The sequence below is a fragment of the Argiope bruennichi genome, chromosome 11, assembly GCF_947563725.1.
Source record: "Argiope bruennichi chromosome 11, qqArgBrue1.1, whole genome shotgun sequence".
In the NCBI taxonomy this organism is placed as follows: domain Eukaryota; kingdom Metazoa; phylum Arthropoda; class Arachnida; order Araneae; family Araneidae; genus Argiope; species Argiope bruennichi.
Window position 1 is genome coordinate 99,180,151 of NC_079161.1, and position 27,364 is coordinate 99,207,514.

The following is a 27,364-nucleotide window of genomic DNA, read 5'->3' on the forward strand; positions in this document are numbered from 1 at the left end:
TCAAACTGCTTCATTAAAGGTTTTTTTTTTTTTAAATACTGACAAACGAAATTTTCGAATTAACTGCAAAGGGCATTGTTGCTGTTTTCTTTTTTATTTCTGGATTTATTTTTTTTTGAAACATAAAGATAAGATCTATCCTTTTTCTTTTTTTCAACTTAAGAGTTGATTTTTTCTTTTAGCCAAGTTGAATCACAGAATTGTGACTGTAAAAGACCTTGATAATGATTCATTGAATGCAATCAGTGATAAATTTAACATGCATCCGCAAGTTATTGAAAAGTTTTTAAAAGTGCTAAAATCACAGACGAGCTTGTTTTAAGATTCGACCAAAAACAATTAAGGAAAATAAATATTATCATATCTAATTCTGCAAGTATATGTTAAGGAAAAAATTAACCGACATTCAAATATTTTAAATCTGAAATTTATTTGATAAAGGAAGTCATATCACTGACATTCCGACCTGCCCGAAGGCACACGGATAATAAACTGAATGATCAGACCGCCGCTACAGCAAAATTGGTGGGAACTGTGGTTGTGCCCTAAGAGGCATCACCTGCCACGGTACAATTCCCCTTCCGTAATCAAGTACGTCCCGTTCATCGTTGGGAGGAGCCAGATCCCCACCTTTTCGTGTACCCTCCAGGGTGGCGAAAACCAACTACCATGCCAGAAGCTTCTCATCCTCATTTCGAGGTACCTGCCCCTCCCAGGGGTACCTTTAAGGAAGTCATAAATCTGACCTCCGACCACGAAAGCACACGGAAAAATTACTGAATGACCGGACCGCCGCAACAGCTACACTGGCGGGAACTGTGGTTGTGTCCTAAGGGCCATCACCTGCCACGGTACAACGCTTCCCGAAGGAAGTACGTCCCGTCATCGATGGGAGGAGTTGGATCCCCCACTTATTTGTGTACCCTCCAGGGTGGCGAGATCCAACCACCATGCCGGAAGCATCTCATCCTCATTTCAAGGTGCCCCCTCGGGTGCTACTCTTTAAGGGAAGGCATACCTACAGTCCGCCCCAGCCGAAGCCATTCGGATAAAACGATGGGCCGCCGCAAGGCAACCCCACCCAGCACAATGGCGCAGGACTAACTCTTGAAACTTTCTTTTTCTTTTTCCATCAGACCAGAAAAATTATATTTAAACTACTATCCCCTCTCCAATACTAGTTAAAAACTAACAATGCCTATTCTATACAATGATAGTTAAGGTACTAAAATATTACCTTAAATTTGATACAATTCATTTTTTGTATCAAATTTTTTTGTATCAACCCTTTAAGGGAAGAAGATCTTTATGACGCAAGATCCAGTTTGTGTAGCACAACTGTTAAAATGAGAAAGAGTCATGAATGTATTTGTTACAACGGATGCAATATGGGAGAACATAACGTTTCGTTTTCTTTTATTTGACATGCCTACCAAAACACCACTTGAAGAAATAGCATAAGAATTAAGTAAACATAATGGTATGGAAATCACCGAAATGCATTTATTTTTAAAACAAATTGAGATGAGGGAAATTTTACTCGTTATTATCACTATCCTTGGAACTTTCTTGCCAGATTCAATGAAAATCTGGTTCATAAATAAGAAAAAATCCAACCTTTTTGTTTCAGTTTTGTCCACCCATCAAAACCTTTCGATAAATCAAAAGTTTGTCATCTGTATGGTGCACCTCATGCTGATGAATGTAGAGTTACCAAAAAATGTATCAATTATCCAGATGCGCAGACAACTACGGCGAAGGTTTGTCATTTATGCGTTAAAAAACAGCAAATGTTGGAATTAAAATGTCGAAATCACATAGAAACGGGTGAGGTGCCAAGAATTTTTAATTAGTCCATATCCACAAAATATTATACAGCCATCAAAGCAAATAAGCCAATTATTGAATCGAAAAAATCCTTAATGACAAAATAGACTATTATTCAAACTAATAATGAAAAATAACACAACACCCTCCGAAATGTTTGACGAAACAAATGAGAATCTTTTAGAAACATTTTCTAACGTAATTAATCAGGGTGAAAAAGCTGACTCGCCGATCAGAAGAAAAAAGTATTTAAAAACCTTGCCACATCTGATGCAAGTTCCTACGGTGAAAAATCTGGGACTTAATGTTTCCATTAAAATGGTTTCCTTTTTCTTTCACTTCCTTAAGTTTTCTTTCTTTAAACATATTTTTCTTTTTTAATATTTTATTTCTTCGAAGTTCTCTTTACTTTTTTTTTTTTTCTGTGCGCGACATTTTCTGAATGGCACTTATTCAGTAGAATTGCAGAGGCCTAAAAAAATGACTTAACATTCCTTCCTTTTGTACATCAGAGTTCTGAATCTTTCAGGAGACTTTGTTTTAAGGTATCCGACTACGTTGAAAACACTGGTTATCGACCACATTGGTGAATTCCTTTTTTATTATTATTTCTTGTAGCTCAGGCTTGCCTCTTTCCAAAATAGTATTTTCTAGGAAAAGGAAGGTCTGACCTATCATCCAGGAGAATTTTAAAGAAAAATTTCAGCTAAAAAAAATTAACTTCAATTTTCTCAAACTTTAATTTTCATAAAAATTCTCCACCGTTAACATGATATCTCAAAAACTAATAGAGGTATTTACATAAAAATTTCAGCGTGTGTTTTAAATACTGTGGGCAATGAAATGAACCAAAAGTTTTATTGTTGGTGAAATACTTTTTCATTTATAGGTGTTTTTAGAAAAAATAAGTTGTAAATTTGTGGAAAAAAATGTATATATACGTATATTTTTACCCACAATTTCTTTGCATCTCAAAATGTTTCTTAGATTTTGGTTCATTTCATTCATCATTATATAATATAACTTGTGTACAAAGAAAAATAAGATTGCTGCTTTACAATCTTGTGTAGAGTGTTAACCGTTTTCGTTAAATTTCATTAAAATTTACTACAAATTTTCCTATTTCTCAAAATATATTATATTTCCAAATATTTTTTTTTTTTTTTTTTGTATTTATAGCGTTTATAATTGACAATACATCTAAAAACCATCAATAGTTTTTAAAAAATCCATAAATAGTTTTTAAAAAATCAATAAATAGTTTTTAAAACATCCAATTGCTCAAAAATATTCCTTCGAACGTAGTCGGTTACCTTTATTCATAAGATCTTCTCAACTCAACCAATGCTTTTTTCTATTCATACAGACCAGATCGTCTTGTTATATGTATTTACAAGACTGCATTTGGTAAAATTATTCCGACAAAAATTCCTCGCAACATTAATATTGAAATATTAGCAATTGAAGTTAGCAATCAATGATCTAACACTTATCATCATAGATCTATATGCTAGCAAATACGAAAGCCTTTTTTTTAAATTCATTTTTATAAATAAATAATTCATATTCAAAAATATTAAAAAATAATAATTAACTAAATATGTTTTAACGTGTTATCTTTTGAAAAATCCTTTTCCCTAATTTACAGCACTTGTAAAGAGGCTAATCCTATATTAGCATATTAAATAAAGGGAGTTCGTTAATTATTGTCGGGGTTTCCGTACCTCATAACTTTCGAATAAAAAATAATACGCAAAAACCGATTACGTATTCGTAAATTACAACTCAAAGTATTTTATTAATGTTTAATATTTATAAAATGTTTTTAAAAAAAGTGTAAAGTTGCACAATTTGCACTTTGTAGGCATTCAGCTGAAGGCGATTATGTATTCGTAAATTACAACTCAAAGAATTTTACGTGGCAACAATGCGATCTTAGCGCATTTGCAGTCTGGGTAATTAGCCACGAAGGGCAGCCATGTGCAAATTCATTAATCTTTTTAATATCATTAATAAAATTCTTTAAGTTGTAATTTACGAATACGTAATCGCCTTCAGCTGAATGCCTACAAAGTGCAAATTGTGCAAGCTTTACACTTTAATATCATTAATAAAATTCTTTGAGTTGTAATTTACGAATACGTAATCAGTTTTTGCGTAATATTTTTTATTCGAAAGTTATCAAGTACGGAAACTCCGACAATAATGAATGAACACCCTGTACTTTCCTGGTTTATCATCATCACTATTATTATAATTAATTTTCGATACAAACAAGTAATAATTGAAGGTGCAAGACGTTTAGAAATTTTTAAAAAATGTTACAGCCCTTTACTTTTTTCTAAAATATCATTTATATTCAAAAATGCTTATTTTTTTTTTTTACTTTCGTTTGTACTTAGTACAGAGAAAATTTAGTCATCGTCAAAAAATCCGAACTTGAGATTTAGACGAATCACCACGTTTTAGACCTGCCTTTCAAACAACACATTTTTAGCAAATGTCCGTCTGTTTCTCTGTGACAAAGATAATTTAAAAACGCTTTGAACTAGATGGTTGAAAATTGGTATATGGTGTTTATACCAAATTTACAGATTTCTGTCGAATATTCAGTAAAATCCGCACAGAGGAAGTTCGTCTGTTCGAGTATAAGTTAACACGATAATAACAAAACTAAGAGTGCTAGATACAATAAAATTCAGCACAGAAATTTAAGATCTATAATGTAAACACCTGTCACATTTTGAGTCAAATCCAAAAAATGGGTTGATTGTCTGTCGGTCTGTACTTTCAAAAACATGTAAACGTGATAACTCAAAAGCGAAATGACTTAAATATTTTGCGTGTCATTTCGGGAATACAAGTGCAATTTATGCCAAATCTTAGTTTCAATCGGTTGAGAAAATAGCGTCTAAAACACACATTTCGATTTTCTGATATTATTAATCACACGCCAGAGATAAATCGCCCCCCCCCCAAAAAAATCGCCAAGGTTGACAAAATAGATTCAGTAAAAATGCTAAACTGACATCAAAAGTGAATACTTCAGAACTATTGTATGCCAGTGCTATGCAAGGCATTCTCTGGCATAAGTGTATAGAAGAAAATGTTTGTTTTGTGCTGTAGGAATATTCCAAGTTTTTAGCGTTTTGTTCTGGGTTTGAATACATCTCTCTAGATTGCTTTACTTTTCAATTAGATTCTGCATACTGAAAATTTTAAAAACGAATGGCTACGACCTATGAAATTTAATTTCTGAAAAATTCTTCTGCACGACTTTAATTAAACTTTTAAAAAAGCTGTACACTTTTAAAAGTAGCTGTTTGTCATTATTCTTCTGAATATTATTAATTCCTATTATATGCAAGATCATGCTATCTGCTTTTATTATTTTCATGTATAAGTAGTAAATAGAGTCATCGTCACAATATTTGAACTCGAGATTTCGATGAATCTCCGCGTTTTAGACCTCCCTGAGCTGAAAAAACACAATATAAACTTTTGGAAAATAACCGTCTGTCTTACTAAGATAACTCAAAAGCACTTTGAGCTAGAAGGATGAAATTTGGTATAGTTGTTACCGTTAAAGTATGAAATTCGTTATTTCATAGAATACCTAGTTATTCCATGAAATAACGGATCGTGTCCGTTAAAGTGTAAAACTCTCTTGTATTTCATGGTTTAACTCGTTATTTCATAGAATAACGATCTGCAGCCCGTTAAAGTGTAAAATAATGTATATCATATATCTCGCCCGACAAATACATTTACCTTCCACCCCTACGGCATTTATGAGCTATTCCAGGCCGAAAGAGATGAAATTAATGTCAGATAAATCTCATTCTGAAGCCTCTGTGGGGTTTACCGTCCGTATCCCAGTGCCTGAAGTTGACAGAGGAAAAGGTGATGCCAAATCTATTTTAGCTATCCTCATAAAAATAACGGAAGAAGGATTTTTCCAATTGGGCACAAGAAACGGCGGCATAAAACAATTATATTCCCGATCCCAGTTCATTGTCTGCGAACAAAAATTAATTAAAATCGAAGAAGTACCGGGTGTAGAAATATCGCTCCGGTCGGTTGCTACAGCTCAAAGTTTAGGTACTGGTCAGGGATTTAAAAAATGTTCGTGTAAAGCCATGTGTGTCAACAAAAAATGTTTTTTTTTTAGAAATAATGTTCTTTGTAATTCCAAGTGTCATTTTAGTAATCCTTGTTGTAACAAATGATTTTATGGTAGGTTTCCATAAATACCATTTATACGCTGCATAAATTAGATAAATTGCTTCTTTTTCATTTTGATTTGATTTGATTGTTTTTTTATGGCGCAAGGGCCAATACTGGCCAAGCTGTGCCAAACTCGAATTAACTTAAAATACAAAAAAATAAACTCATTTCAGTAAGGGGATGTAAAGTTAAAATAACAAGGTGAAAATAGAATTTTAGATATTATGCATGAAATTAATGTCAAGTAAAAATGAAAATACATTAATATGGAAAGGTTCGCCAATTATATCTTTCAAATTTGGATAATCACTGCCGAAATATTTTGCTCTTAGAAAGCGGTATTTAGGGCATTCACATATGATATGCCGAACTGAAATTATAGCATTACATTTTGTACAAATTGGAGCTGTAACTGAATAAAGTAAATGTTTGTGAGTAAAATGAGTATGACCTATGCGAAGCCTTGTTAACACAACACTCATTCTACGGCTGAGAGAGTCATTCTTAAACCCAGAAATAAATGGTTGGATGGAATGCAATTTATTATCAAGTTGCGAGTCCCAAGTACTCTGCCATATACGAAGTGAACATTGCTTTAGAATTTGATCTAAGTCTTGAAATGGGACAAAGGTTTCTTCATTTGAATTAGCTGTTTTTGCGGCAACATCAGCTTGATCGTTCCCAAGGATGCCAACGTGTCCGGGAATCCAACAAAATAGAATATTAAAATTACGATCCAGCAATTTAAAATATAGTTTTACTGTACTGAGCACTAAAGGATGGCTTTGTTTGGATGAGTTCAAAATTGCTTCAATTGAACTTTTTGAATCGGTATATATGATCCAGTCTTTCTTTGATAATAGTCTTATCGCTCTTAAAGCAGTGTAGATGGCAAAAATCTCCGAGGTAAAAACAGAACAATGTTTGTTTAGCTTTCTGGAAAGTACAATGTGGTCAAATATTACAGCTGAGCCAACGTGGTCACCGATTTTGGAACCATCTGTAAAAACAGTGCCGTATTTTTCAAACGACTGCCTATGATCACAAAAAATTTGTATGTAAACAGATGGTGCAGTTGTAGATTTTGGTAGCTTATTAAAATCATCGACAGTTAGAATGCTTTTGCATGTCCAAGGAGGAATTTCGTCTTCTTTAGTTAAAATGTCAATGTTCTTTAGGTTAAAACTATCTAAAAGAGGGCGGATTCTAAAACCAAATGATGGAATAAATGAAATCTTTTTCTCGTATAATTGTCCATAAATCGGATTCACGATTCTGTCATATAAAGGGTGTGACGGATTCTGATTTATTTTAAAAAAGTATTTGAGAGAAAATCTCTGGCGTCGTAATTGTAAACCTGGTTCTTTAGTTATTACATATAAGCTTTGAACAGGAGAAGTTCTAAAAGCCCCTGATACAAGTCGGAGCCCCTGATGATGTATTGCGTCAAGCTGTTGCAGAATAGACTTTGCTGCTGAGTTGTAAATCACGCTACCATAGTCTAATTTTCATAAAATGACACTTTTGTAAATTTTTAATAGAGTTGAAGTATTGCATCCCCACGTTGTATTTGACAAAACTTTGAGAATATTTAAAGACTGAGCGCATTTTTTCTTTAGATGAAGAATATGAGAACGGAATGTTAGTTTAGAATCAAATAAGAGGCCTAAAAATTTAACGACCGGCACAACGGGAATAGCTGTGCCATTTAACTGAATTTCTGGGTCGGGGTGCAATCCACGAACTCGACAAAAATGAGTGCATTCGGTTTTTTGAGTAGAAAGGACGAAACCATTTTTATCAGACCATTCCGTTATAGATTTGACAGCAGCTTGCAATTGTCGTTCGATAAAGGGCATGTGAGTACTTGAGCAATGGATTTGAAAATCGTCGACAAATAATGACCCATGAACATATGGTGGAAGTTTTTCCATAATTCCATTAATTTTAATAATAAATAAAACAACACTTAAAATACTACCTTTGCGGTACCCCTTCATTTTGCATAAAATCATCAGATAAAACATCATTAATACGAACGTTAAAAATTCTTTTCTGAAGAAATTTTTGAATAAATATTGGCAATTTTCCACGAAAACCCATATTATGTAAATCTTTTAAAATGCCATGCCGCCAAGTACGATCATATGCTTTCTCCATGTCGAAAAAAATAGATACTAGATGTTTTTTGGTAATGAACGCCTCCCTGATGGCCGTTTCCAGGATTAGTATGTTATCTAAAGTACTGCGACCATGTCTGAATCCACTCTGATATTTAGAGAGCAGTTTCTTCTCTTCTAGAACATAGATTAATCTAGCATTGATCATTCTTTCCAGAGTCTTACAGAGACAACTGGTAAGGGCTATAGGCCTGTAGCTTGATGGAAGCTCTGGATTTTTACCAGGTTTTAGAATGGGAATAATCGTTGCTCGATTCCAGGACGTTGGGAAAACATGCTCATTCCATATTCTATTGAATAAAATTAGAAGCGAATTTAACGAATTGGAACTCAAATTTTTTATCATGTCATGATGAATGCCGTCAGGTCCAGGTGCTGTAGGATGTGAGTTCTGCAATGCTCGCTTAAGTTCATGAAGCTGAAAATCAGCATTATAAGCATATGACGCTAAGGTATTAAAATCAATTATTCTTTTTTCTTGTTGTTTTTTATAGGTAATAAAAATTTGAGAATACGATTCTTCACTGGCTACATTAGCAAAAGCTGTACCCAATGTATTCGCTATATCTTTTGTATCAGTGATGGAATTTCCATTGCTGTGTAAGAATGAAAGTTTCTGATATGATTTATTGTTCCCTAAAATTTTCCTAACTTTTTCCCACATGCGCTTGGAAGACAAATGTCCGTGGATGGAGCTAACATATTTTTGGAAGGAGTTAAACTGACTCTCTCGTCTAATTCTTCTAAAAAAGGATTTAGATTTTTTAAAGGCAATAAAATTTGGGGTGGTAGGATATCTTCTGAATTTATCCCAAGCCTTTCTTTGTGCTTTTTTAGCAGCAGCGCATTTTTCATTCCACCAGTGTTTGTAAAACCTTGGCAAATTTCCAGAGGATTTCGGAATTGCTATTTCAGCAGCTTTTATCAAGCATTTTGTTATTGAATCTACTGCATTATCAATATTTGGCTGTTTTACTATGTCTTCTGTAATTTCGGAATGTGATCTAAAAAGTTGCCAGTTGGCTTTGTCAAAGATAAAACGCTCAGGTCTCCTGGGAAGGCTAACATCAGATTTTGAATATTTTAAAATAATGGGAAAATGGTCACTATTGAATAGATCGTCTGAAACTGAGAAATCCCAATGGGAAACAAGTAAAGGTGAGCAAATGGCTAGATCAATGGTGTGAAAAGTTTTATTTGCCTGATGAAAATAAGTAACATTTGAATCATTTAAAAGACAAAGAGAATGATCATCAATGAGTTTTTCGATCTGTCGACCTCTTGCATTTGTATCTGTGCTACCCCAAAGCGTATTATGCCCATTAAAATCTCCAAGAATAATAAAGGGAGCTGGTAACTGTTTGATAAGATCATCAAGATCTTTCTGGTGAATGGTGTCATTAGGTGGAAGGTACACAAAACAGACGGCAATTACAGATTTGGTCTGAATTTGTACAGCTACAGCCTGCAGTGGAGAGGTAATATCAATATTCTTGGATGGAAAACAGCTGGGTATGAAAGTGGCGACACCTCCAGAAGCACGAGTATTTTGTAAATAATCTTTTCTATTTATTTTATAATTTTTTATTCTCACGTCAGTCATAGAGTTGAGATGTGTTTCTTGGATCCCTAAGCAAACTGGTTGATATTTATTCAAAATAGATTTGATGTCATCAGAATGGGTGCGGTATCCATTACAGTTCCAAGAGATTAAATGAATAGCCATTATTTGGGTTTTTTAAAAAATTTTGATTTAAAATGTTCGGATGTCATGTGAGTAGAATCAGAATTAACTTTGTCCTCATCCATGCTACTTATAGAATCGTCTGATGGATGAATTGTCAGTTGTTCTTCCTTTTCCTCGATTTGATGTTTTTTATTTTCTTTTTCAAGATGTTGACGAGCTTTTACTTTATTCAAAATCTTTTTTTCGCTTAACGTTTTTAGGAGGCTGGGAGGAATTTTCTTCATATAATCTTTTTATCTCAAGAAGTGCGAGCCAATCACTTCTTTTTATTGTTACAGTATCTGGGTTGGTATTTGAAGGTGTTACAGGATTATTAACAGTCGGTTTAGGTATTGGCTGCGAATTTCGTTCAGTTGTTGAGTTTAATGCAGCAGAATACGAGAGACCTGGTTTAGGTGTTCTGTCTGTTACTATTTTTCGAGCTTCTGGAAAAGGTATGTTTTTTGTGATTTTAACTGTTTGGATTTCTTTTTCTTCTTTGTAACGTGGGCATGATCGGAAGTATGCCGGATGGTCACCGCTACAATTGAAACATTTTGGTGTTGTCGAAGTGCAATTGTTACTATTATGATCAGGAAGGGAGCATCGAGCACAAATTTCTTTGTCTCCCCTGCATGCAGTTATGGTGTGTCCAAATTTCTGACATTTGAAACATCGGATGGGATTCGGTATGTATGGTTTAACAGAACAGTTTATATAGGCTATTTTCACAGATTTTGGTAAAACAGGAGTGTTGAATGTTAAGATAAGGTGCTTTGTAGGCTGGATTTGATTGTTTTTTTTAATCGTGATTCTACGAACAGCTATTACATTTTGTTCTTTGAGGCAATTTAGGATGTCTTCCTCAAGGTCTGTCTGGAATTCTCGTTCCGATATAACGCCTCTAGAATGATTTAAAGATCGATGGGCTGCAACAGTGACTTGGGTTTCCCCTATCATTTTTAGCTTTTCAATGTTTACTGATTGCTGTTTATTTTTCACTTCTATAAGAAGGTTACCATTAAATAATTTTTTTATATTACTAACTTCTCCAATGAGACTAGTTATACATTTGTGAATAACAATTGGTGAAACAAATTTCAATGAACTTTTCTCAGCACTTATAACAAAAAATTTAGAAAAAGCATTACAATGGTTAGAAATAGTAGAAGCCATGCGACTTAGAGAAGGTTTCGGGCCCGACGGCACCGCCCACCACGGAGCCCAACAAGGGATGGCAGCCACCGGCTCCAGACATTCCCAGCCTCGGCGCTTACCATGGTGCTAGCCGGAACCTATACGCTGGGAGTCACCCCCGGGGACAGTGACCACCCTTAACGCCAAGCCCAAGGAGTGACCCCTTCGCTTGATCCCCTTGAGCAGCCCAGTTAAATGCCCGGGATACCGGCCGATTGATACACCGGAGACCGAAATGTACCACCCGTCTAATGGGTCGCCACGCACGGCAAACACGTGGGGGTATTTGCTGTCCATGAGAAGCAGGAAGCAAACAGAGCGGCGACAGCTTCTCATGGAGAGCTCCCTCGCCTACCCTCGAGGGAAAGAAGAATGACAGTCTAAAGCAGAAGACAGAGGGGAGAGTAAACATAAAGGGAGTACAGATCCCTGGGTACCTCGGGATTGGGACACCCGTACTCACCTGTAGTAGGTGAGCCCCTGAGGGGTCTTTTTCATTTTAATTGTCTCTCATTAGTTTAATTTTATTTTAGATAAATTGTTTATTTTACACTTTAACTGTCTCTCATTAGTTAATTTATAGAATAACTAGTTATTTCATAGAATAACTAGTTAAAGTGTCAAATTAATAACATATTACACACTTTAACGGACACGATCAGTTATTTCATGGAATAACTAGGTATTCTATGAAATAACTGCATTATATACTTTAAAGGTAACATAATCTTTATATCCATTAAATTTTGGCAAAATCAATGCAAAGGAAATCTGTCTGTCCGAATATAATTTAACACGATCACTACAAAACAAAGAGAACTAGATAGATAAAATTCGACAAGCGGTATTAACATCTATCATCTCGACATTTATTGAATTTTGAGCCACATTTTAAAAAGTTATTGACCATCGGTCATTTTAGAAACATGTCAATGGATAACTCAAAGGCACTATGACTGACATATATCCAATTTGGTTTGTGCTATTTAGGGTTTATACAAAAACCTACTTTTTAAAAAACCCGGTTTTCAAATTCCATATTTCCAAAAAAAAACCGGTTTTAGCCGGTTTTCGAATTTTTGTTTAAAAAAAAATAGAATAGGGAAAAATATTTTCTCTAAGTTATATAAAATAACAAAAAACGAAATCAGTATCAAATTCAATAAAATTAAAGATTACATACACATATTATTTACACAAAATAACAAAAACTTTAAGAAAAATTTTAAATAATATTTATATTGTTTTCACTAATTTTAATTTCTCCTAAGAAAATAGGATTTAAAAACATAAAATATCGACTGAACGGCAGCTAAGTTTTAAAGCTAAGTCTAATTTTGGACACAATATTGCCTGAAATTGAAAATAATCGTTCAGTAACTACTGAGCTTGGTTTTATAGTTTTCATGGCATCAAATAACAAATCTAAGATTTTTGTTCTTTTATTCGTTGCCTCAAATAATGAAAATTCAGCTTTCAATGTCTTTGGATTTGCAAGTTTTTCTTCAGGGTCTTCAAGAAATTTATGAATTAATTTTTCCTTGGCTTCTTTTAAAAAAGCATTACTCTGACGAGTAGTTTCTTCGATTTGCTCTTCATCAGAATCGGTTTCTACATAAGAATTTGGAAATATTCTAGAAAATATCTTTCCAGATAACTTAATAATTTCGGTTTTTGAAACTAAAGAAAGTACACTAGATTACTTCGCTGCACTAGAAGTGTGCGAATACAGCAAAAGAGTCGCTAATTCTATTTTCTTGAATTGGTTCATCTAAAGCATATAATAATTCCAAACTTATTTCAGTTTTCAAATTTTTAGTTCATTTAACATAAATTCAAATATACCTACTCTTGTTAATAAATTCGCATCTCGTGGCCTTAAGGCCCCAGCTGCTAGACAAATCGGTCCCAATCGTATTTAATTTTTATTTTGAAGAATTGGAATATCTAGGCGTTCCGGAAAACCGGTTTTCTTACTTTAAAAACCGGTTTTCGAATGTGACAAATTTGCTTAAAAAACCCGGTTTTTTAAAAACCGTCACACCCTAGTGCTATTGCGACTTCCATTGTAGCTTTGTGCCAAATTTTTATTTCAATACGTTGAGAAAAACAAGTCTTACAGACACATTCGACTTTCAGATACTTTTAACCAAACACCAAATAAGTAAACACCAAGGACGACACGGTAGATTCAGTAAAAATGCTCCATTCACGTCATTTTTTGTGACTATTGTACGCCACTACCATGCAAGTCGCTCTCTGGGATAATGCCTTTATGAGAGGAATGCGAGAAAGTTTTCGGGAGACCTCTCCGCTGCTTTAATAAATGACTTTCGTCATTCTTTCAACAGAATCGTATTGTTTCTGGCATGACCGTGGCTTCATGGTTGAAAGCAGTATCTCATGAAAAGTTTAGGTTTCTTTTTGAAGTCATTGAATTGTCTTTAAAGTATGCATTGTATTTTTTTTTAAAGAAAAGATGAAGCTACTTACCTTCTTAAATGAGTTGAAAGAGCACTCGGTTATTTGAAAAGTAGCTTTCAATGAAACTTCGTAATAAACGCATTTCAAAGTAATAATGATCGAAGCGATCTCACACCGGAGGAGTGCTCGTTATCAGTCGATTCCGATAACTTTTTATCTCTTCTGAATGCTGCACATAATGCGTTATCTTTAACGACAAAAAACGGCGCAGACGCAAAATGATATTGACAGTCCACATTCTTTTTAATTTTTGGAATACCAACCGTAAAAAGCGAAAATTCAATCATCGTAAAATACGACTTTCAAATTTGAATAAAATTCCAAAATTCAGATCTCTTTGGGTCCGAGCAAAAAAAAACATTTTTTTGATTTGACAGTTAAACCAGAGATTGGTCTCCTCGAAACTTTCTCGCATACTCTTCACTACTTTTTCATCCCTTCCCAACCTCCAGCATAAAATTGCGGACGACCTTTTACAATGCTGCGAATACCTTGCAGTATGGCGGTTATGAAATATACAGCGTGAATTTATCATCAATCGCAAGAATATGTATTTTGAACGTCTTTCTACCGACCGATACACACCAAAATTTGACGCAAAACTAGTTGCAATCACTAGATAAAATATTGAACATCATTTAAGTCGATGGATTTACGAGTCTACAAGCATGCAAAAGTACAGACCGACATACAGTCAATCTTTTGACGGATTTAGTTCAAATTTGATAAATATCTATATTTTGGTTTAGTTTAGTTATATTAACGCCCCCTTTTTTAGAAAAACATTAGGGCTATTTTGGGACGGACCTCGCAATTTTGAACCGCGGTCAGATGACGAGAACGAGACCTAAGCTGGCACCCTCCTTTCAAAACTTCAACACCACACCAGCAGGAGGGCATTTGGCCCCAACGGATTTAGCGTGCAGTAGACCCGCTTACAAAACGGTTCTTCGGTGGAATCGGGTCTGGAAACTAAAACCCTCCGTTTTCAAAGCCAAAACCTTATCACTAGGTCACCGCGACGCTCTATATATTTTGGATGCTTGTGCTTTGTTCCAAATGTTCTCTCTCTTGCTCTTTGTGGCGTAATCATTTGTATTCAAACTGCTTAATTTCTTATTTCCGGATTTCAAAATATGATAGAAATCTACGAACGTGGTCGTAATTCAATATGCTAAATTTCATTTTTCTAGCTCGAAGCAGTTTTAAATTATCTTTGTCACATGCAGACAGACCTTCTCGAAAAATAATGCATTTTTTTTTGGGGGGGGGGGGCTTTAGGGCGATCTGAAACGTAACGATTCGTCAAAATTTCGATTGACGATTACAATATTATCTCCATACTTTGTACAAGAGAAAGTAAAAACGCGAACAGCTAGATAGATTAAATTTAAACTATGGTTTTATCATCATAAACTGTGTTCATTTATCCAATTTTAGATCACATCTTTCAAAGTTGATACCTGCTCATTTGTACATTCCCGTGTATATGAACGTGATAGGTAAAAATGTAGTGATTTGGATGAAGGATAGATACGTGATCTTAAAAGGCTTTCTCTTTACCATGTGTCTCATTTATTTTTAATTAAGATTTTTTTTAGATTAAGCTTACTTTAATTGGTTCCTCAACAAAGTTATTTTAAACTTAAATGGAGATAGAATTTTAAGCAGCATTATTGTAATAACCTTACATACATTCTGTTCATTTTGTATATTGCTACGACACTCAACTCATGAGTATACGGTGAAAGAAATTCGGCAAGTAGAATAATGGAATGTGAATGCTTTATTCAACTTTGCTTTATTCTTATGCCAGAAAACTGAGAACTGTATTCTCTGGAATACAATTAAAATGTGCATAAAGCACAACACTTAGACATTAATAATGTTACAGAATTTCCTTCACCTCCGGGTTCTTTTGATAGTGGGTGTATGGTGAAGAGAACACAATCAGCAGGCGGCAGTGAAAAACAATGACGACGTTTATTTACACGAAGACGACGAAGACACATACGACAAATATTTACGGCAGAGACGAACACAGGATAGTACACAGTAGCACACTACAACAGACAGCATCCCACAAGTAGTAATCGTCCACAGCACACGAAGCGGCTAGACAGAATCCAGAAGGAGAGGGGATTCTCAGAGCTTCGCCCTACGATCTCTCCAAACGGCTGAACTTCTCGCTTTAACTGCCGACTCGCTACTTCTCACAACTGGTTACTACACACAAGATATGACGCTGCCTCCACAGTAGACAAAAGAATTCGGCACACAGCAGTTCAGTACTCGCTCCGCACAACGCTGGTAATTCGCCGCTGCTTCGCTATTCTCAGGAAGGCTCGTTACTGTCGGCAACTCCGACCGTGACCTCCGAGAGATGAGGCCTGCTGGCTGTTGTAATACGTCATCACGGCTAGGCGGAGGCTCCGAGAAGGACGGAGATTAACATAACGCATAAGCTGCGATGTATAGCGTTATGCTTCCTCGACAATTTTCGTCAATTCTCTAAATTATCAAATAATTGCATAGATACTAATTAAAAAATATTACTTTGTATTTAAAAAATTGACTTTTAAATAACTACAATCGCGGTTTGAGAGTTTCCGATATTGAAAATCACAATTTCTTGACAACTTTCGTTATTAAAAACACTTTCACCGAATTATTAAATAGGTGTATAATAATTGCTTATTTACGAATTATTTATTATCTGTTTGTGTAAAATAGATGTTTACATTAAATTTTTTTTCGAAATGGAAACTTTTTAGTTCTCAAGAATTTTATTTTTAAAAAAATCAAGCTAATTAATAGTAAAAGATTTACATGTAGCAAATAAAAATTGCTGTAAACAAAAAATTTGATTAGTAACATAATGAGCTTATTCATTCATTTTTTATGCTTTATATAAATATTGGATTTAAAAATTTTTACTAAAAATGTTTGTTTAAAAAAATATAGCAAATCTATGAACTGTACTTGTATAAAGAAATAACATTTTATTTAATAAATATGAATGAATTAAGAAATTATAAAATATGAACCAGATGAAGACACATATTAGTAAACATTTATTTATTTCAACATAATAGCAAGGGAAAAAAACAAATTATTCAGAACTCGTACATATACAAAATAGAAATACTATTAAAATGTGATTAATAAACAATTATTTTTATGTACAGTACACTCCCGATTATCCGCGGAATTGGGTGGCGCGGCCACCGCGGATAACAAAAATCGCGGATAATCCGAAAAAAACTAAAAACGGGTATAGCGAAAGAGAAAACAGTCATTCCAACTTTGAAAAATCGTTTTATGTACAATAAAACGTAAAATAAACAGCAGGAAATGTTTAACTAACGCTTAATATTTTAGTATATCACTCAAAACTAACCTAAAATGCATTTTGTTAATGAAAACAGAAAAGTGCTTTGTACTTACGAGAGGCGTCAAGGATACACAGAAAAATTAATATATATGTACTGTTTTAATACTGTAATGTATTATGTAATTACAAAAGCATAACTGTAAAACTACATCTTTTTGAAGAAATCAGTCATTTGAGTTTGCTTCTTGCTTTGGAAGCATTTTCTCTTTGCTTGGAAGCAAAAAATAAATAAAAAATACTTAGTGCGGCAGGCGCGGATAATCGGGAGTCTACTGTACTATACAAAAAAAGGTTCATTACTATATAAAATAGGTACTATACAAAAAAAGGTTCATTACTATATAAAATAGGTACTATACAAAAAAAGGTTCATTACTATATAAAATAGGTACTATATAAAAAAAAAAAGGTTCATTAAATGTACTATATATAAAACGTTTGTCAGTAAATACATCTTCTCAATTTTTGATGATAAATACAATAATATTAATTTTGACATTCAATGAACTTGATAATCTATGACAGGGATCCTTTTCTTAATAATCAAGAATATCAAATATTTGATTTATATTATTAACTTTAATTGGTAATGGGAATTGCCCATGTTTCAAAAGCCTTTCTCCCATAAATGATGCATTTAAAAATAGATCAGTGTTAATAATTACAGTATATGTTATGGTAGGAATGCCATCATTAACAGATAGGTGGATGAATAACATTTTCATACTTTTAAATACTAGTCCAAAAGGAAGAAAAGGTATGGTCTTTAATACATTTTTTTAATTCATTACAATTAGTAAATGCAGTCTTGCCGTCATAGTTCTGTTTGGAATTTAAGCTTTCAATAATGGAATGTTCAATTGGGACTTGTTCTATTCGTTGTCTCTTTTTTGAAGGACTCTCTCGAATTGAGGATGTTGATGATGACAAATATGTTGGGCATTCATTACGGCACTCCATCCCAACACCGTGCACGAAGCACATCGTTGGCGGAGATGATGGAGACCGGTAAATTATCTTCTATGAGCTACCCACATGGGTCTTTGCCAAGGGAAACACCCAACCCACCCGTTAGGCAGAGCTAACAGCGGTGGCTAACTAGAGCCTAGGAAAGTGATCATTAACCCACGTTATTATTTGTTGAATAACGTGTAGGTTCTTGGGATCTTGTACCATATGATCCTTTGATGGAATGAGGTTAAGTTTTTGACGGAGTGACTGTGTTAAAACACACTCAAAAACATAGTGGTCAGCTGTGCCGACATCACCGCAATCGCAGAGCGGATTATCGGTGATGCCGAACTTCTTGAAATAAGACGGGAACCTTCCGTGACCAGAAAGGAATTGAATGATTGAAGGATGAAATGTTTTAATCTTGGTAGAAACCTTGGGCAAGTATTGATGGGTCTGTGGACCTTTGGTGGTGGACGCCCATTCATTTTGCCACTCTTCAATTATGTGACGGCGAATGTCTGATTTGAGTGTATTGTGTGACCTAGGGACACGCGAATCAACTGTATCCTTGCGTGTTGCAAGTTTTGCTTGTTTATCCGCTTCCTCGTTTCCTGTAATACCGATATGTGCCTTAACCCAGAAGAACTTGGGCCGGTGGTCGGCACTGACAATTTTAATTTTGTCAATGAGTTGTTTTAAAACCCAGGTTTTTCTTTTTGGGGAAGCGAGAGCGAATCCGAGAAAATTGAGGTGTTACTCCATGAGTTTGTATTTACAATAAAATCAAGTGCCATGTATAGAGCATAGGCTTCGGCTTGGAAAACGGTGGCGTGGTCTTCCAGCCTGTGCGAGTCGATATGGACAAGCTTGTTAAAGTAGTAACAGGCAATGGCTGATCCTACTTTGTTGTCAATTTTGGAGCCATCTGTGTAAATTTCGATGTCGTCACCGGAAGGTGGAGTTTTACCAAAAGGATATGTAGCCCACTCACTAGGGTGTTGCTCGTAAGGGTTTAGTGTAGGTTCGTATAAGTCAGGATCTATGATAGAATCGTTAAACTTAACTTGAATCTTTTGGGTTTTGACAAGGAAGTTGGCAAACAGCTCTTTGGCTCTTAGGTGGAGGGGTAGAATGCCTGCCAAAACTTGAAGGGCATGAGTACTAGTTGTCCGGTATGCCTTCAAAATTTTGACAAGAGGTCTTCTCTGAATGATCTCAAATGTTCTTTTTATTTGCTTGTATTTAAGTCTGTGGCCCCAGGCCCCATAGCCGAAAAGGACATATGGTTCGAAGGCCCCAGAGTAAATACGTTTGAGTAGGTGGTGGTGCCTTGAGAAAAATTTGTTAGCAACAGTATTGAGATTATATATGAGGAGGTCACTTTTTCGGCGGACCTGCCGAAAGTGCTCGGTAAAGGTTAGTTTGCTATCCCAGACGACACCCAGGTAGCGAAAAGATGTAGAAACTTTGATGAAAGAATTTTGAAATGATATGCGCGGAGGATCAGCTGCGTCGAGTCTGTTACCGAAAGTAATTGGCATTAGAATCGTTTTATCTAGGCCAAAAGTCAATTTGTGCGTTTTGCCCCACTGGAAAAGGGTGAGTAAGATTTCAGTTCCCTTAGTTTCCAGATCAGTTTTGCTTGTTCCCCTAATTACCACTACCAGATCATCAGCATAGGCTTGAATGAAGCAGCCAGCCGGAAGCGGAAGATTAAGGGCAGTGTCAGCAATTAAGTTCCAGAAAACCGGCCCACAACAGGAGCCCTGTGGAACGCCTCTTTCAATTTGGAAACTCCAGGAGTTTCCCTGTATTTTTACAGTGCCGTGACGTTGGCGGAAGTAATCTTTAATGATGTTCAACAGATTTCGTGGGCAGCCAGCGAGAGTGAGCTGGTGCAGAATACTTTCTCGCCAGACGTTGTCGAATGCACCACTTACGTCAACTGACAGGATGCAGGCTTTGCCTTTGTGCCGGAGGGCATTTTGAACTGTTTGCCAAAGTTGGAATTGGGCAGTCTCACAGGAACGGCCTGTTTTAAAACCATGCTGATTTTGGTGCAGGAGATGTTTTTTGTGTAGAAGGAACGTAATTCTCTGGGTGATTAATTTATCCAAAATTTTGCCTAGGATGGAGAGAAGACAAATTGGTCTGTAAGAATTGGCTAGTTGTAGGTTCTTATCCGGCTTAGGAATTAAAACAACCTTAGCTTCCTTCCAAGAGGTAGGGAAGTGTCCTAAACTTAAGCAGGTATTGAATAATTGTTCAATAACCCCTGGATTATGTCGGAAAAGAATTTTGATGGTCTCCAGTGTAAGTTGATCCGGACCAGGAGACTTTTTTAGTTTAAAAGTATGGATCACCTGGCGGATCTCTTGCCGAGTGAATTTAGGATCAGAAACTTGAGAGAGGTAAAGTTTGTTGGTATTCCTGATTATTTTCTGCGACTGAGTTTCGTTCAGAAGTTCATCCCTTGGAAATAGTGTATTGATAATTTCCTGGATGGTGTTTTGCAGACCAGAGGTCAATTGCCCCGACTGATTTTTAACTGTTTGAAAAGCTGTTTGTGGTCTGATTTTTCCTCTGGCGATTTTGTAAGGAAGTTCAAAAGGGTTGAACTTAGTCGTTTCGACACAGAGATTCTCCAGGGCTTGTCTGCTTTTGGTACCGATTAACCATTTATATTTAGCTTCCTCCCTTTTAAAAGTTTGACGCCTTTTGGCTCTTTCCGCAGGGTTTTTGCACCCCTGGTACCTCGAGCGAAGTGCTCTGGTCAATTTTCTTTGAGTCTCAAGCGTAGAATCCCACCAGGGGACTACGTGTGGTTTTGAGTTTGTTACGGAGGAAAAGCAAGTACTGTGTATAAGGGAAGTGAGATGAGTTATGAAATCATCCACTTCGGATTTTGAGTTAAGTTTTTGGACTGTGTCCAAGTGAGTTCTATAATAATTTTCAATAGTTATTGCGAGTTGTTTAAGTTTACGTTTGCTGATGTGGAGTTGTTTAGGAGGAGAGAAGACTTGACCAGCAAGGGAAAAAAGAATGTATGAGTGATCACTGAGCGTGGATCTCTCGAGTTGCCACGAATCTTTGCGATCATAGAGGGATGATGTAGATAGTGTGACATCGATCCAGCTACGACCGTTATTGGTTTGAAAGGTTGGACCAGCAGCGGGGTCATTCCACACAAGGAGATTCTGGAACAGGATGAAATCAATCATTGGCCCGCCAAAATCCCGTTTGCGCTTGATATCGTCCCTGTCTGGTCCCCACAGCCCAGACTGAATATTGCCGTCCCCGACAAGGAACCACTGCTTTGGTCAGATTGCGTCTATTAACTCGTTAAGTTCTTGGAATAAGTTGTTTTTATTTGAAGATGGTGGAAAATAAAATGAGATGATTGAGAAGGTATCGAGACCTTTGCTAACTTCGACACAAACAAAATGTTTATTTATGTGACTAGTGACTACTGCAATGTTGGTGTTTCGGATGGAAATTAACACCCTACCTTCAGAGTGGAAGATAGTACGCCATTTTGTGGGGAGGAAAGTGGAACCTGCGTAGATATAGGGCTCTTGAATACAGTAAATGTCCGGGATATTATTGGAGAAGAGATTTGGCAATTCTTTGGTTGCTTTATATGAGTGGCCAACATTGCCCTGAAAGAGTGTCCAGCTAAAAAGATTAGAGAGGGGAGCACTACACATAATTGGTAAATGCTCGTAGTCTAGCTATGTTCTTTAGATAAAAAGGACAATTTAAGGAAGTGGCTGAATGGTCCGTTCTGAACGAGGTTTTTTTGTTTTTGATTACACTCCCGACAGAAACGGCACACTTTGTTTGTTTTTGAGCATGTTTTTGTAGGATGGTTGTCGCAGCATTTGCTGCAGGCTGTTTGTGATTTGCAATTGCCTTTTGTGTGGCCGAATTTAAGGCAGTTTTGGCAACGCATTGGTTCCAGATGTTCTCTGAACTTTTTGGAACCGAATCCAAAATGAAGCCTTTTTTCCGTTTTGATTACTTTAAAAATCTGCGGGGAAACTGAGAGAACCCAGTGCGATCTGGCCCCCCTGCCAGGCTTCCTGAAAAGGACCCTTATGTTGCCAGGTGGCAGGTTGTTGTCAGCTCTTAGTCTTGAAATGAACTCTGCTTCTTCATCAGATTTATTCTGGTTAGTATGGTCAATGTCATAAATGATTATTTGTGGGTCGCGTTTGTTTGGAAGGCGCGCCTCACAAATTTGTTGTAGGTTGGCATGTTGGTTTATGGCTGCCATAAGTTTATTAGCCATGTCTTGCGTTTGGACTGTAACTAGAATGTTGTTCGAACTAGTCACTCTACAAGTAATGATTCTAATTCCCAGAGCCTTGGGACTTATGTTTGCCTCCAAAAGAGGCTTGATGTTGATTTTTTCTTTTACAACTTCCTCCATGGGATCTGATGTTTTGGGGACCACGAGGACTGTGGGAAGTGAGACAAAGTCTGTTTTCCCTGCGGCCTTTTGAACATTGACCGGCTGTGGAGTTTTTTGTTTTGGTGGAAGTGTCTTGGGAGGACCTGTGATTTTTGGTTTAATAGTTGTCGTCTTGGGGGTGGGCAGAAGACCCTGCGACCACTGTTGAGCCGTTGAGGCATAGGTCTTTGTTTTGACTGGTTGGGCTGGAGGCGTCGCTGAAATGCCCACTTTTTCTTCGATGGTATCAATTCGCTTGTTGATCGCACTCATGTCGAAAGATTCAACAAGTCGAGTGAAAATCCTCATGAGCTCTTCTGCAGCATTGCTTTTTAGCTTGTGTTTAGCTATAAAAGCCTGCAGATCGTTCACTGCGGAGAAGCGAGACCTTTCAACGTTGTTAATGATTCCCTGTTGGCACTCCGGGGTACCCGGGATGAGGTCCTCACTTTCCATATTGTCATTGTCAGTACAACTGACCTTAGGGAGGGGTTGAAGCGAAACACCCTCTGGAAAGAGATTTAGATGTTTTTCCGTAAGTTTTTGTTTCGCCTTTTTCAAAGATTTGGCCAGGCGCTTTTTACACTTCTTTTGCTTCGTAGAGTCTGCGGTGGTAGCAGTCTTTTTGGCCTTGTCCGCAAGAAACCGGGAACTGAGCGAATGTTTCTTGTGTTTAGTTTTCTCCACAACTGCCGAAGTAGTTGGAGGATTGCGCAGAGGAGAATCTGCCGCAAGAATAGCATTTTCCTTAGCATTGTCGTAAATGTCGCTATCATCTGATAGAAAGTTTAAGCTTGAGCGGGAGTCGCTTTTCGCCATAATCGCATTTACTTTGTTTGTAGCCATATTTGAAATTTGGGACAGGGTTTGTTCTTCTTTTTACGGTAGATGAAACCAGAACCGCCCCGTTCCTCTGGACCCCTAGTCAGAAAAAAGTTTCTAACGAGAAAGTCCCTGGAGTCTACGAAGGCAAACTAACAGGGCCCTTACCAAGACTAACGCGTCTCAACGTGCCGTCCCAGCACGATCCGAGGGTACCTCCTCACCAAGCTTACGCGCAGCAAGGGACTCCCCCCAGAGGATTTCTCGAAGAGATCAAGTAAGTCAGGAACGTGGAGCCGTCCGTCTCCCCTTCTAAGAGCAAGGGAACACAACAGGTACCGAGCTAGAGGTGCCACTCCGAAAGTCTCCATCTGTCTTACCGCCATCCCCGTTCTGCCGAAGGGCCTGGGTCACCCCAGTGATTCCCAACAGTGGCGTGAGATGGCTACCATTGAAGGGCAGGTAAGACAGATTTCCTCTTCCTCGGTTTTTACGACTAGCCCAGTCACCACACAACGTGCGTAATAGCTTCCGTGGTGCGGAATTTTATTTTATTTTTGTGTTTTAAAATTTTAAAATGTTTTTGTATTTTTCGTGCGGCACTTAAACTGAACAGAAGTCTAGAGGTGCTAATACGCACAGAAGAAGAAAAACTAACTAACTAAGGATATTTACAGTATTTACAATTTTTGAAAAAGTTAATGAAATATTTATCGCGAAAAGGATCTAACACGCGAGCAAAATAACTAAAAAGGAAAGAGTTTGCGTGTGTAAAATGTGTTTAAACCTGCAATGTAAACTATTTATTTTTGCCTGCAGAGGCCTGATATTTCAAAGTTAAGTCAAAGGGAACTTGTAGAAATTTATGAAAATGAATTAACAAGTATCTAACTGCACTACATTAAAGGCGAAACCCATTGGATGAGTAACGAGAGACCGAAAAGGCCATTTAACGAGAGAGACCCCCTCCCAGGCTCCGCACTACAGAGAAGACTGCTTAGACCGGTTAAGCACAAACAGCAGAGGTTGGTCCGCGAGGGCTCCATTCTCCAACTGTCCGGCACACACAGCCTAGACTGACATCTCCTCCCAGCCCAGAACTGAGAGAGGGATGCGGGGGAACCAGAGGTTGGTTGTTCAGCAGCTTCCAATCGCAGACGGAGTTCAAGCTAACGCCTACTACGGGATTTCGCATCGTAGAAGTGCCAACTAGGGCGCCCGGTCGTCAACAAGAACAGAACCGCCGCTATGGTTTTCGCAGCTGAAGCTCCTCGCAACTGGTATCCAGTGGAAATTTAGTTTGGAGTAAGAAGACTCTGCTACGCCAAGACAAGTTGGCGGAGTGTCTTCCTCCGTAACGTCTCGCGCCACGAGAAGGCATTTCCACTTTGGGTGAGGAGAGCCTATTTGAGACGGAATCACTCACCCTCCTCTCCTTTCGGAGAGGCGAGACAAAAATATGTTGGGCAGCCAGGAAAAATACCTGGCACAGCTTTTTCTTTCAGCCCGGCACTTCACCATCTTTAAAATGTCTTTCACATATCTAAAAGAAAAAGAGAAAAAAAAAATCAGAAAAAATTTGCTATAATGTAGAATAACATTTTATATTTATAAACCTACAAATCAAGAACAAATCTTTTTTTAAGTTCTAAAAATGTTTTAAACTACTGCTTAAAAATCAGTTATTTTCATGCTTTATTAAAAAAAGAGAAAGAAAAAAAAATTCTGAGTGGCCTATATTTTGCATTAACAAAATTGTGAAGCAAGGATTGAACTAAAATTAATGCATCTTAAATAAATTTTAATTAAATCAGAATGACATTAATTTTTTTTTAACTAAAATTAAGACTAACTAACACAAATTATAATATTTTACACTTAAAAATAATTGAAACTATTTCAAAATATTAATTATCAATGCTAATTTTTGTTAACCTTAGGATTCTTTGTAATGGTAAAAATTTTTCTTGGAATTGCATGCAGCCATTTCTTTTTTAAAGCCTCATCTGTGGGATATCCAAAAACAGCGACTTTATTTTCTTCATCATAATTTCCACGACAAGCTAGAACTGAGCATTTATATGGCATCTTTTTTTTTTTTTTTTTTTTTTTTTTTTTTTTAAGAAAAGGTTAAGTTTATTTACCGAAAAATAAATGATTTAATTAAAATAAAAACTTAAATAAAGTAATATAAATTTCTTTGTTTATAGATATTCATAGTGATATTAATCTACATTGTAACCTTAAAAATTAAACTCACTGTCATGATTAAAAATACTTGAGAGATAATGGATGCAACTTTATAAGTTGTATGTAACTAAATAGTAAATAAAAGATAAGCTTAAGATTAATTGATGTAAAAATTTAATAAAGAGCTTATTTTAACAGAATTTTTATATCAAAATTATGGCTTGAGAGTACTGTCCTTATATAATTCCGGCAGGCGGGGCTAGACTCTTCTAGACCAATCCGGCGTATCTTGGTTCCTGGACGGATGCAATGGACGCATCGACAAAATTCTCGAAGTTTCGAGCATTATCCATTTTGTTGAAGCGACTTCAGAGTCCCAATATCTTCAACCTTCTTGTCTTCAAAACATCATCCTGGTTCTCCTGTCTTTATTCTGTCTTCTGTATAAAAGAAATTACATTTACATCATTAGAAGGAGATTAGTAATTACACAAAGCAAAACTTATTGAATAGCCACTTTACATCGCACTACAACAATTATCAAGGCTGCCCAAAATATCTTATCTCTGACAAATTTTTTTCAATGCAGATATTAAGTTTTATTCACTTTGTGATTGATAGATGCAGAGTTACTTGGTCCATGGTATTTGTGATTTGATTTGGCAATATGGTTTGAAATATTTCACATAAAATAGTGACAAAAAAAAGCAAAGCTTTAATTAATGGCAAATGAGTTTAAAACACTATTGTTTGTTAATTTTACTTTTAGACATATTGTTTATGGCAATATTTTCCAGTTTACTTATCTTTTTCAAGTAGCAGAACTTTTTCATCTCATGGCTAACAATCGTTTGATTACCTAAGCAATACATGTGCAATACCTCCATTGTTTTTAAAAACAGTAATGGGATGTTTCAGATGAACAAAAATGTGAAAAAAGAGACAGGAGAATCTAGCAATTTGAAAAGAAAAGCTGATAGTGAAACTGCTAAGTCGGTGGAAAAACGTAAAAAAATTATTTTATATTTAGATATTGGAGATATAAGCAAATAATGTTTTAATTGCGAGGCGTTTAGTTTTGAATCGGAAATAGGCCTATTGAAAAATGCATGGTCTCATCAGGAAAAGATTAAAGATTTGTTCAAGCACTGAACAAATGGCCAGTGAAGCTTAAAAATTTGCCAAATGCAACAGAAACACATCTCAAACAATTATATCAGACAAAATTGGGGTTGGCGAGCGAAAGCAAACAGTGGGTAAAGCCTCCTAGTCATAAAGAATAAATCCTTTTTCTCACTCTGTTCATAAAGACAAACACAAAACACTAATTCTTGAGTAGAATTTCACATATACCTATTATTGTACTTCTGGTCTTTTTAACTCATTATTGTTAATTGGCATTATAAAGTCTTTCTGCACTCAAAAACATTGGCCCTGAATTTCACGATTTTCTTGAAGAGAACTCTTGCTCTCGTACTAGTGTCAAAATATATTTTTTGAGGTAAAATTCAGAATTATAACAAATTTTGCTACCAAATCATTATTGCCACTCAAATTTGGGGAAAATAAATCCCTGCATTTTTTTTGTGTGTATATTATATATATATATATATATATATATATATATATATATATATATATATATATATATATATATATATATATATATATATATAATGATCTTTAATATGTAAGCATTATTTTGTGTGAAGCAGGTTGCAGACAGTGAAAAGACTTCTTACTTTTAATCCAACGAGAAAGCATAATTATTTACAAGCAAAGACGTAGCCACAGTGTGCAAAAAAGCAGAAGGGGGGAAGAAGAGAGAGATAAATTATCCCTTGTCTTATATAACCTGAGATTTTTATAGGGGAAATATTTCTCCATAGTGCTAATATATTAATAAGGTT

At 36.0% G+C, this 27,364-nt stretch overlaps 2 protein-coding genes across 3 annotated transcripts in view; both read right to left on the reverse strand.

Moving 5' to 3' along the window:
• LOC129957151 (ATP-dependent RNA helicase DDX19A-like) overlaps window positions 1-13,754 on the reverse strand; it is a 64,210-nt gene extending 50,456 nt beyond the window's left edge. Inside the window, exon 1 of one of the 2 annotated variants that reach the window (XM_056069320.1) lies at window positions 13,651-13,754. The gene's annotated coding sequence lies outside the window, so the exon portion shown is untranslated. The remainder of the gene's footprint in view (window positions 1-13,650) is intronic. The other variant, XM_056069322.1, reaches the window with a different exon arrangement.
• A 7,962-nt stretch (window positions 13,755-21,716) lies between these two features.
• On the reverse strand, window positions 21,717-23,261 carry LOC129956808 (uncharacterized). The gene has a single exon (XM_056068756.1). It carries the CDS (start codon window positions 23,259-23,261, stop codon window positions 21,717-21,719), a length of 1,545 nt encoding a protein of 514 aa, XP_055924731.1.
• Between the last annotated feature and the right edge of the window lie 4,103 nt (window positions 23,262-27,364).